At 62.2% G+C, this 11,484-nt stretch overlaps 1 protein-coding gene across 16 annotated transcripts; it reads left to right on the top strand.

Moving 5' to 3' along the window:
* Nucleotides 1-203: 203 nt before the first annotated feature.
* On the top strand, nt 204-10,878 carry CELF6 (CUGBP Elav-like family member 6). 16 transcript variants are annotated; one of them, XM_040706579.2, is made up of 14 exons: nt 254-471; nt 743-2,042; nt 2,381-2,463; nt 5,271-5,319; nt 6,285-6,413; nt 6,493-6,572; nt 6,970-7,113; nt 7,275-7,419; nt 7,505-7,654; nt 7,757-7,819; nt 8,478-8,558; nt 8,646-8,789; nt 9,403-9,557; nt 9,697-10,878. In XM_040706579.2, exons 2-13 carry the CDS (start codon nt 2,033-2,035, stop codon nt 9,528-9,530), a joined length of 1,206 nt encoding a protein of 401 aa, XP_040562513.1. In that variant the 5' UTR covers nt 254-471; nt 743-2,032; the 3' UTR covers nt 9,531-9,557; nt 9,697-10,878. The 16 variants fall into 16 exon arrangements, 12 of the variants coding, with proteins under 12 accessions (XP_015134552.2, XP_425051.5, XP_004943704.3 ...); XM_040706577.2 differs by lacking the exon at nt 254-471 and having other exon boundaries at nt 1,402-1,444; nt 1,532-2,042; XR_005862712.2 differs by lacking the exon at nt 743-2,042 and having other exon boundaries at nt 204-471; nt 8,481-8,558; nt 8,687-8,789.
* Nucleotides 10,879-11,484: the final 606 nt, after the last annotated feature.

Raw genomic sequence — 11,484 nt, 5'->3', positions numbered from 1 at the left:
CTAATGCCTCGCGCCCGGCCGGGGCCGGCCGGCTGACGTCAGCGGGCCGGCGGCGGCGGAGCCGAGCGGGGCCGAGCGCGGCCGGGCCGAGCCGAGCGGCGCCGAGCGGTTCCGAACGGTTCCGAGCGGCGCCGAGCGGGGCGGGCGGGCCGGGCCGGGCCGGCGGGGCGGGGCGCGGCGGCGGCGGCGGCGGCGGAGCGGCCATGGCCGCGGCGGGCAGCGGCGTGGCGGCGGCGGAGGCGGGGGCGGGCCCGGCGGGGGCGGCGTTCAGCACCGCGAACAGCGGCCGAGTGAACGGGCTGAGCCACCCGCCCGGCGCCATCGCCATGAAGGACCACGACGCCATCAAGCTCTTCGTGGGGCAGATCCCGCGCAACCTGGAGGAGAGCGACCTCAAGCCGCTCTTCGAGGAGTTCGGCCGCATCTACGAGCTCACCGTGCTGAAGGACCGCTTCACCGGCATGCACAAAGGTACGGCGGGGAGCTGGGGGCCGGGGTGGGCACCGTGAGGCGGGGGTGTCCCCGGGGTGGGCACCGTGAGGTGAAGATGCCCCTGAGGTGGGCACTGCGAGGTGGGTATCGCCCTGAGGTGGGCACTGCGAGGTGGGTATCGCCCTGAGGTGGGCGATATCAGGTGGGCATAGCCCTGAGGTGGGCACTGTCAGGTGGAGATGCCCTGAAGTGAAGGCACCGTGAGGTGACATTACCCCTGAGGTGGAGCTGCCCCTGCATACCACCATAGGTATGAGACAGAGGGCACCGCTGAAGTGAAGGAGCCGTGAGATGGAGGTATACCCCTGTGTTGAGTTATTTACCCCTGAGGTGGGGGCACCCGTGTGAAGCAGGGGAACCTCCAGGACGGGGACACCCACTGGGGGCTGGGAGCTGCCATGGGAGCACACTGGGCCAGAGCCCACCGCAGCTGGGGGAAACGCCTGGATCTGCAGCACCAACGTGGGACCGTGGAGCTCCGGCTGCCGCCTGGACAGGGCCCTGTGCTCCTCTGCAAGCTGTCGGCGCACCCCCGGGCCATGGGCAGCGCCTGCCTCGCTGGGAATGTTTTGGAAGCTGAAACTCAGCGCCGGTGGATGTCAGTGTGCCAGTGAGGTGGGGTGACCACCCGACTCCCTCTTTCTTGGCCCAGTGGCCTCTAAAATGCCTCTGAAGCTGTGTTTGTGCCCCAAGCCAGGGGCTTTGCACCGTGCTGCCCCTCAGCTCTTCATCCAGCATCAGCTTTGGCCACCATGGCCCAGGAACACGACGTGACTGCGGATGCTGCTCTAATTCAAACGCCATCCGTGCTCGGGGTGAGCCTCCGGGCACCATCGCTGCCATCGTCACTGCCCTCCGAACTTCTCCTGGGCACCGTCCCCATCATCGCCCGCAGGGAGGAGAATCAAAGGCAAGGCGAGCGGAGCGGAGGAAGCCAGCTTGATTACAGATGGTAAACACTGGAAACGCAGGCTGCTGGGAAGGACCCGGTGCTCGGGCTGAAGCGAGCCGCAGCATCGACCTCCCCTCTCCATCTCAGATTGAGCCGAGGGCTCTGTCCTTGCTCCCGCCAGCGCAGATTTGCCCCAGAGGGGGTGAAGGACCCCATCCTCATCGCCCCCCGCTTCGCTGCCGCGCTCCCTCTCCTCCGAGGCACGCTGATTGTACTTATTAAGAGTTATTAATACTTAATCAGCTGGCGGATTTAATTGTGCCAATATTAAAAATGCATCAATGTCAATTTTATTCATTAAATATTTACTTTGTTGAAGGGAAACTGTTTTGCTGCTGTTTTAATATCACTTTCCGAAGCTTTTGGATGTGACCTCGGTAAATCTGGGGAGCCCTCGGATGGGGAGCGACGTGGCAGCGCGGGGCCGGGGCAGGGACCGGCCGGCCCCCAACGCGAGCTGTGGGGTCTGAGTGCTTGGCAGCGTGAGTCAGCGTGGGAAAACCTCACCCCAGGCACGCTCCTGTTCCCGAAGCGCCGCGACGTGATGCTGGAGGAGCCGGAGCGCCGTCGCCATCCGCAGCGAGGAGGATGCTCCGGGGTGCGCGGCGTCGACGCTTGGAAATGCGCTTCCTGGAGAACGCTGGCTGCGGCTTTCCGCAGGGCTCTCTGGTGCTGTGCTTGGGGCTGCACGCTCTGGCTTTCCTCCTCCTCTCCTCCCGCCTTTCTTGCATTAATATCTACCACTCCGTTTTGGGGCTGAGCTGAGGTCCAGCGGTTTCTATTGTGCACACGTGGCCCCAGGATAGGTGACGCGGTGCCGGGTGCTAGGGTGGTGGGGTGCCGGTGCACCCCGGTGCTGCAGTAGCCTCTGAGCGGTGGGATTTGGGGTGCTGCGGGTGTCTCCCAGCCACTAACGCTGTCTCCCCATCTCTGCAGGCTGTGCCTTTCTCACCTACTGCGCCCGCGACTCGGCCCTGAAGGCGCAGAGCGCTCTGCACGAGCAGAAGACACTGCCAGGGGTAAGTGATGGCAGGGAACTGGGGCGAGGTTTGGGCTGGGGGCACCAGTTCGCCCTACCCCTGCCCACCCATGGTGGCCTGGGTGCTGCACCGGGCTCGAGGCAACGTGCACAGGCGCCGCTTTGCCTCAGGGATTCAGCAGTGATTTGTGTCACTGCTGCGATGAGTTTGGGCTGCTCAGCCAAGTGCCTGGGGACAACGCTAGCGTGGCCACAAGACCGAGCCTGACACCACCTCCGTCAGTCCTGAGCGCGTGCTCAAACGTGGCCTCATTAAGCACGGGCCCATCACGTTTGACCAGTCCCCCTCCCCAGGGCCGGGTTGGTGGGTGACCAATGCTGGGGGTGCAGCGCAGGCCCAGTGTGAGGGACAGGAGCTGCTCCAGCGGCCGCAAACCAAGCATTGATTTTTCTCCCGCCTGCGTGCCGCTGTGCTTTCTGCGGGCTCTGACCTCCCGAGCTTTAACAAAGTGAAAATAAATATTTAATTATTCTTCTAAATCAAAATCAATAGGGCCGCCGCTTGGCTGGGGAAAGCGCGGGGCCCGTAAATATAAATACCAACCTTGGGCGTGCAGAGAGGCCTTTTGTTACGGCTGGGAGGGACGTGCCCCCCCCGCGGCCTGGCCGCCATCAGTAGGTCCAGAGTGAACAGCCCCGGGGCAGCCCTGCATGGGGGGGGTGAGGCCGTCTGCGCGGTGCCACGCGTGCTGGGCACACGCCTGCCCATCCGCCTCTTGGCAGTGCATGCACTGTGTGTCCTCGCACACGCGTGCACACGGTGCACAACCGCTCTGTGGCGATGGTGCTGTGACACCGTGCTCCCACTGTTGTTCATGGGTGTGACACCGAGTGGGTGCGCATCTGTGGATTTGTGCTCGCACGGCCGTGCTGCTGCTTGCACCCCCATCTTGAGCTTGCACACCCGTGCTGCTGTTTGCACACCCCCCGGCTCGCCACCCCCCGGGCCGGAGCCCGCCCCTGGCGCGGGGCGGGGCGTGGCCTGGCGGGAGGGGGCGTGGCCTCTCGTAGCCCCGCCCCTCGTCCCGGCCCGGCCCGGCTCGGCTCGGCTCGGTGGGGCTGCGGCTGCCCCTCTCTCGCCCCGCCTCCCGCGCGCGCCGCTGCGCGAGCCGAGCCGAGCCGGGCCGAGCCGAGCCGAGCCGAGCCGAACCGAGCCGGGCCGCCTTGGGTGGAGCCGGGCCGGGCCGGCCCGAAGCGAGCCGAGCCGGGCCGAGCCATGCAGCTGCCGCAGGTGCCAGCCCCGGGGCCGCGGCCGCCCGTGCTGTGGGTGCCCGCGGGCTCCAAGCTGCTCTGCATCGAGGTAGGGCCCCCGCCTTTGTCTGCCGGCACGGCCCCGCCCGGCCGGGTGCATCCCTGCGGGTGCGGGGGTGTGCGGGTGGGTGCGGAGCGCGGCTGCACCGCGGGGGGCGGGGGGGGGCAGCGGGTGGGGCCGGGGGGGGTCCTGTCCTGCGGGGGGGCCGTGCCCCAACCTGCGTGTGTGTGTGTGCAAGGGGTGTGCGAGAGGAGTGCAAGGAGGTGTGCACGCAGAGGTGCTGCACGCACGTTGTGCGCTGCTCGGGGCACGGTTTTGCCTCTGGGGTTGGTGGAGCGTGCAAGCGGCTGCTGGTGGTGCTGGGTGTGCAGCCGTGTAACTGTACACGTGAGTGTGAAAGCGTGTGCCGCGCGCATTCACACCCTGTTCACACGAATGGTGTGGGTGCAGCTATGCCCCAGGGGTGTGCAGACGTGTGCACACGTGTGCGTGGCACGTGGACACACGGCAGCGTGTGGGTGTGAGCGTGCACGGGGGCTGTGCTGGGTGGGCTGTGCACGGGGGTGTGTGTGCAAGCAGCGCTGCCCAGACCCCATTTTGGAGCTGCCCGAGCAGCGGGGCGGTTGCTGCGTGGGGGAGGTGGGCTGATGCCCACGGCCTTCCAGCAGAGGCTGTTGTGGTGGTGAATGTGGCTGCTGGGTCGGCCGAGGGACAGCGCCTTCATCCCCCCGAAAATGGGATTCGCCCCTCCCAGCTGCGGTGGGGACGTGGGATCCCTGTGTCCCCCGGTGCCACCTCGGGGCTGAGGTCCCCCCCAGCCCGGTCCCTCCCCGGAGCATCCCTGCCTCGCACTGACATCTCCTCCCCGCGTTTCCCTGGAGACGAGGCGGTTGCCGTGGAAACCGCCCTCCTCTTCTTCCTGAGCCTTCCTCCTCCTCCTCCTCAGCTCCACCCGGGGCTGGCACTGCCCCCACCCGGCTCTGGGGGTGCCCCATGGTGGCATTTTGGGGTGCAGCACCCGCGCACCGCTTGCACGCTCCTTGCACGCGTGCCAGCCCCGCAGGCGTGTGCCCCATCACGCGTGACGGCCGTTGCCGTGACGACCCTATCAAGCACATCAGCGCGGGGGAAGCACGCTTGTTGCCATGGAAACGGCCGTAATTGTCGCACTTTTTCACAAGAAAAAGGGGAAAAAGGAGGGGGAGAAGTGGGGAGGGGTGGCCCTGTGCTGCGTGGGGAGGCACGGCCGTGGGGAAACGCTGACCCCCTGTCCCAGGGCACACACATGTCACACCCGGGTATGGGCACAACGTCGTGCCAGGCATGTGTCACACCCACACCCATACAGCCCCGCTGCGGGGTGATGGGCTCCTGGGGGCCACCACGTGTCTGTATCGGGTGGCTCTGGACATCTGACCACCCCAAAGCGCACCCAGCCCTGCGGGGCCGGGGGAAAACCATCCCCAGACCCCACCCTGCCCCATGCATGGCGTCCATCGGGATGCTGACCGCCTGCTGCCGGTTGTGTGTTGCAGATGAACCGCCCCATCCAGGTGAAGCCGGCGGACAGCGAGGGACGGGGAGGTAGGTGCAGCCACCCCAAGGGCAGGGGACACCCGGGGGTGATGGGATGGCAGCACTGAGGGGTGCGCTGAGCCACAGCACGTAGTTCAGGGAGAGACCTGGCATCCTCTCATCACACCGATGAGACCTGGAGGCTGGAAATGGCCCTGGGGGAGCGCAGCAGCGCCGCGGAGGCACTGCGACCCACGGGTGCAGGCTGATGGCCGGCTGTGCCCATCCCCGTGTGCAGTGTGGCCGTGCATGCACTCAGCACCTGGTCCTGAGCACGGTCTGGGTGTGTCCTGGAAGGACCCGCAAGGAAATTACCCATCGGTGCCTAACTGGGGACAGGTTACAGGTCGGTGGGTGCTCCGGCCCCTCGCCCAGGAGCTGCAGGGCCCCTTGGCAGGCAATGGCTGATGTGTAACCAGCAGTGCGTAGCCCCGATCCCGGCACTGATTCCCTGTGCACTGCTGTCGCCTCCCGCCGTTATTTCTGCATTTCCCCGGCAACGCTCCGACAGGGCACCTTATTTTCTTTGTCAAATGCCATTAGCGCACGGTGGGAGCGCGTGACCGCGTGAGGCAGATGCTGGTAATAATCACAAACTCCTCATTATTTACTCTCCCTTCCCTCGTTTTCCGGTTATCGATGTCCCCCGGGCACAGCCGGGGACCACGGGCTGTTCCGACGGTCTGTCACACGCACACCACTGCTGCTGTTTTGGGGCTCCTTTTGTTCCCTGGCCGCACAGCCACGGCACAGCACGGCGTGGTGGTCTCCAGGAACAGCCCCGGCTCTGCCTCGCCCCCAGCAGGACAGGTTTCCCCACGCACACACATTGTGGGGCGCCGTGCGTCCTCACCGCTGTGTTTGGCGGTGCTGCTGTTCCCTCTGTGAGCCATCCGCCCATCTGCACACCGGGGACGGGGAGGGGACGGGCGTTGTGCGGCATCCCCCCGCCGACAGCTCTGCTTTGCCTCCAGAAGACAGGAAGCTCTTTGTGGGCATGCTGGGGAAGCAGCAGAGCGAGGATGACGTCCGGCGCCTCTTCGAGCCCTTTGGACAGATTGAGGAGTGCACCATCCTGCGTGGGCCCGATGGGGCGAGCAAAGGTGGGAGCAGAGAGCGGGGCCTGGCAGCGGGGCATTGCCCGAACGCATCTTGTCACTGTCCCTGTCCCTCTGCCTGCAGGTTGTGCCTTTGTGAAGTACAGCAGCCACGCCGAGGCACAAGCCGCCATCAGCAGCCTGCACGGCAGCCAGACCATGCCGGTAAGCGCCGGCCGCGCTGTCCCCTAATCCAATCACCGGCTAATTTGATCTGTCTAATTGGATCACGATCCCGGTGTGTTGCCCGGATCGCCTGGGGTTCATCCCTGCCTCACGCCAGGGGTGGGCATGCGGGGCTGTGGGAGAAAGGTGTGGTTTAATTAACAACAAAGGTCAACACCGCCAATGAGGGGGAAAGGAAACGGTGGTCAGGGAGCAGCTGCCGGGAGGGAAAAGGGCTGTAATTAAACCCTGCATCGATTGCTGCGTGCTGCGGCCGGCCCAGGCGGCATCCCCAGGGCGCTGCGGCTGCGGGGTGTCCCTGTGCTGGGGATGCCGTGGGGTGACGTGGCGGGGATGCGGTCGTGGCCCTGCTCAGCCCTGCCTTGCTGTGCCACAGGGCGCCTCATCCAGCCTGGTGGTGAAGTTTGCGGACACGGACAAGGAGAGGACCCTGCGGCGGATGCACCAGATGGCGGGGCAGCTGGGCATCTTCAACCCCATGACCATCCAGTTCGGCGCCTACGGGGCCTACACACAGGCGGTACGGGGCGGCGTGGGACAGAGCCTGATTTTTTGGGGGGAACATGCCAGAACACGCTAATGTTCTGCTAATAGACAGATCGTGCTAATTTACCCTCCTCGCTCCTTTCTTCCTCTGTGCCTCACTTGCTTTCCCCTCTCTCCTCGGCTGTCCCGTGTCAGATCATGCAGCAGCAGGCGGCCCTGATGGCAGCGGCGCAGGGGACCTGCCTGAACCCCATGGCCGCCATTGCTGCTGCCCAGATGCAGCAGATGGCCGCCTTCAACGTCAGCGGGCTGGTGGCCGCCCCCCTCACCCCTTCTTCAGGTACAACCACCCCCCCTCCAGCCGTCCCCTTGGTGGCCGTGTGGCCACAGTGGCGCTGAGCCTCTATCCTCCCCCTGGCCCGCAGGTACCAGCACCCCGCCTGGCATCAGCACGGCGCCCGTGCCCAGCATTGCCACACCTATTGGCGTGAACGGCTTCAGCCCGCTGCCGCCACAGACCAACGGGCAGCCCACCTCTGAGACCATCTACACCAACGGCATCCACCCCTACCCAGGTACCGCCCCGCGGGGCTCAGGCACGTTCCCCGGCATGTGCTGGGAGCTGTCCTCGACTTTCCCTTTGCTTACTCTCTTCCTTCTCCCTTTTCTCTTCCCAGCTCAAAGCCCCACAGTGGCAGATCCCCTCCAGCAAGCCTACGCGGGCATGCAGCACTATGCAGGTCTCACACTTGGCTTTGCACTTCTCCATCTCTCCCCTCTCTGCTCTTTGCGGGTTGGGAGTGAACTGGGCACACGTTACTGTGTTTGATGCAGCAAGTGTGGGGTGTGGGAGCTGTGGGGCAGTGATGGGGTGATTCCGATTCAGAGCATCGTCCCCTAATCCCAACCAATGCGTTCCCATTGCCCTCGTGCTGGTGCTCCAGCTGATTTTGGAGGCAGGCTGGAGGAAAGATAATTAGGCGCACTGGTGATTGTTTCCAAATTTTCACCAGGAAACCAAATTCTTGACCCCTGGTCATTGTTTTTATCAACCTAATGCGCTGCTTTCCCCCTCAGTAATGGCACATTCCTGGTGCCACCAGCATCCCCCCTGGGAGAGCCATTCCCATATCCATCTCCATGGGAGCAAACACCTCAGAAACGGGGTTTTGAACCCCATTTGCACCATTTCATGGTGCCACACCCAACCCTCTGCTTCCTGGTACGGCTGGGAGAAACGAGGCTTTGGGAAGCAGCCACCAGAGCGGTGCCCGTGGGTGCTTGGACCTCTGTGCCACCAAACCCAGCGTGCTGGGGATGCGTGACAGCAGGAGACGTCCCTGTGGGGACCAGTCCCCATCCTGTGCCGGGGTTTCAGTGCCGCGTTCTCTGTTCCAGCAGCATATCCCACTGCCTACGCACCCATCAGCCAAGCCTTCCCCCAGCAAGCGCCCATCATCCCGCAGCAGCAGCGAGAAGGTAAGGGGGGCACCCCGCGCTCCGCGCGCTGCCGGTGGCCCCCACCTGGCAGCTGACGTGTGGCCCTGTCCTTTGTGTGTCACCCAGGTCCCGAGGGCTGTAACCTGTTTATTTATCACCTGCCCCAGGAGTTCGGGGATGCGGAGCTCACGCAGATGTTCTTGCCTTTTGGCAATGTCATCTCTGCCAAAGTTTTTGTGGATCGTGCCACCAACCAGAGCAAGTGCTTTGGTAAGTCACCGTGTGAGCGAAGCCCAGAGCAGCGTGGTGGCTGTCAGCGTGGGGCTGAAGGACCACACCGCGTGGGGACAGAGGGACGTGCCCTCCTGCTGCCACGCCCCTCATGCTGTTGACGCATCACCTTGGTGGCCACAGATCTCATCATTCCTGCGTCCCTGCAAACCCGTGTCGTTTGGTGTCCCCACTGTCGCATCATTGTCCCCACAAGACCTGCTCACCTAGGTGTCCCCACAGACCTTGTGTCTCTGGAAGTCCGGTCACCTCAGTTTCTCTGCAGACCCAATGTAGGCCTTGTCACGGCGGTGTCCCCATCGGTCCCATCACCCCAGTGTCCCTCTAGATCCTCCCACCGCAGCGTCCCCCCAGACCCCATCACCTCAATGTCCCCGCAAACCTCAGTGTCCCTGAAGGTGCCATCCCCCAGTGCCATGCAGTGTAGGGCGGTGCCCCACAGCCCCATGTTCCAGAGGCCATTCTTGGGCTGAGTGAGCACCCGTGGGGCCCGTGGTGAAGTTATGCCGTGACCCTGTTGAAGTCAAGCTGCTTGGTGTGGCATTAATGGTGACGAACTGTCCCCCTGTGTCGCCCCGTCCCTCACCCCCAGGTTTCGTCAGTTTTGACAATCCGACCAGCGCTCAGGCAGCCATTCAGGCCATGAACGGCTTCCAGATCGGCATGAAGAGGCTAAAAGTCCAGCTAAAGCGGCCGAAAGATGCCAACAGACCCTACTGACCCCTGGCACCCTGGCCCCGCAGAGAGGTACGAGGGCACCTGGCAGCGTCGCAGGCCTGTTTATCTTGGGATAAAGAGTGTCTGTTTCGGTTAAAACCACGCTGATGTGGGATTTCGTGGGTCAGCCGTTGGCCGGGCCGCTCACGGCGCGTTTGCTGTCTTGCAGGTCGGGCGTCCCGCGGTGTCTGCCGACTTCCCCCTTCCCCAAGTGCAGTATCCAAACCCGTAACTCTCTTTCTTTGCAACATATCCCGGAGGAGGAGGAAGGAGAGGAGGAAGAGTTGATGGAGAGAGAAAAAAAAAAAAAAAAAAAAAAAAAAAAAGCGAAGAAGAGAGCCATTCTGGTCGTAGCTTTTCTATTTCTTTTTTGATTATTTTTTTCCAACCGGTCTTGTTTGTTTCTTAACGGGAACGAGAGAGCGAGGAAGGCAGGAAGGAGGAGAGCGACGCGGCGTTGGGGCTGAGATTTGCTGCCGGGAGAGGACTGAGGCCCGGGCAGCCGGGATGTGAGCTACCTTTTATAAGCACTCATTTGCTGCTACAAATTTCCCAAGAGGAATGAGGAAAAGAGGCTCCGGACGGATTACAAACCAAAGCCAGCGGGACGAGACCGGCCTCGGGCAATTCACCCGGAGGATGCTTGTTTGGAAAGGGAAATCTTGGGTTTTTTTTTTCCACGTCTGGCTGGGAAAAAGAGGGAAGAAAAAGGATAAGAGGATGTTGGACTTATAGAAGATATATATAAATAAGTATATATATATATATATCCCATGGAGCAGGGTAGCGGGACACGCGCTTCCCCCTGCTTGTCACTGGCACAGGGACATAGGATTACTTGTTTCAGAGTCATATCATTCCTTAGAGTTTAGGGACCAAAGGACTATTGCTTTTTTAAATATATATATAAATAAATTAATTTAAAACACACACACACACACACACACACACGAGAAAAAAAAAAAAAAAAGAAAAACCTTAAAAAACGGGAAGAAACAAACGATGTAAGAAACACTTCGGGCGCATGAGCTGCGAGCGGCGCCGGGAGGAGCACGGCTCAAGGGCTCGGTGTGGGGGGGCAGTTTGTGGCCAAGCGCCGGGGGGGACGCAGAGGGGATTTTGGGGGGGTGAACGTGGCCAAAAGAGCCCTCGGTCGCCTGCGGGAGACGGCGAAGCGATTTGCTTCTTTGGCTCTTTGGTGAAATTCTTTTTTTTTTTTTTTTTTTTGTTCGTTTGGTTTGTTTTGTTTTTCAGCCAAAAAAAAAAAACAAAAAAAAACGATTAAATAAAAAAATGTGAGGTTTCGGCAGAAACAAAGCGAAGTGAAATAAAATTATTTTGTCAAAATCGTCACCTTGGTTTGTTCTTTGGAGCAGTGGCTGCCGTGAGCGGGCTGACTGACGGCCTGCTTGGAGGAGGTGCTGCGGACCCGCCCGGACCCGACCTGCACGCACAGCTGCTCCTTTGGGGCTTTCCCTTTGTGTTTTCTTTCCAGGAATTGCCATTTCCCAAAGGAATGTGTCCCCGAGCCCCGGCAGTGGGAGCAGGCAGGGCACGGGCTGTCGGGATGATTTAGTTTGGGTAAATCTCAGCGTGAAGCCGCCTCCGTTCTGCCCTGCCAAGCCCCCATCTCGGGGCTCTTTGGGGTTCCCATGCAGTGGGACGTGTGCGGGCACTGATGGCTGTACCTCTGTCACTGCTGGTGTCTGCGTCAGCTGAAATAAAGCACAGTCCGGTGCAGTTCTCTGTGTGTGTCTGCTTCTGTCCCCATGGCGTCCCTCCGGTGTCCCCAAAGCACAACAGACAGCAGATGCGCTCCGTGATGCGATCCTTGCTTTGCAGCACGTGGCACAACCACAGTGATCCCTTCGGAGCGGCCGCATCGCATCTCCACGACAGCCCATCCCTTCCCGTGTGCCCACCGCTCCCCGCAGCTCCATCCCATCCCTCTGCCCCC

This window comes from Gallus gallus, chromosome 10 (genome assembly GCF_016699485.2).
Source record: "Gallus gallus isolate bGalGal1 chromosome 10, bGalGal1.mat.broiler.GRCg7b, whole genome shotgun sequence".
Lineage (NCBI taxonomy): Eukaryota > Metazoa > Chordata > Aves > Galliformes > Phasianidae > Gallus > Gallus gallus.
The sequence above is the reverse complement of the archived record's forward strand: the minus strand, read 5'-3'. Positions and strand labels throughout refer to the sequence as shown.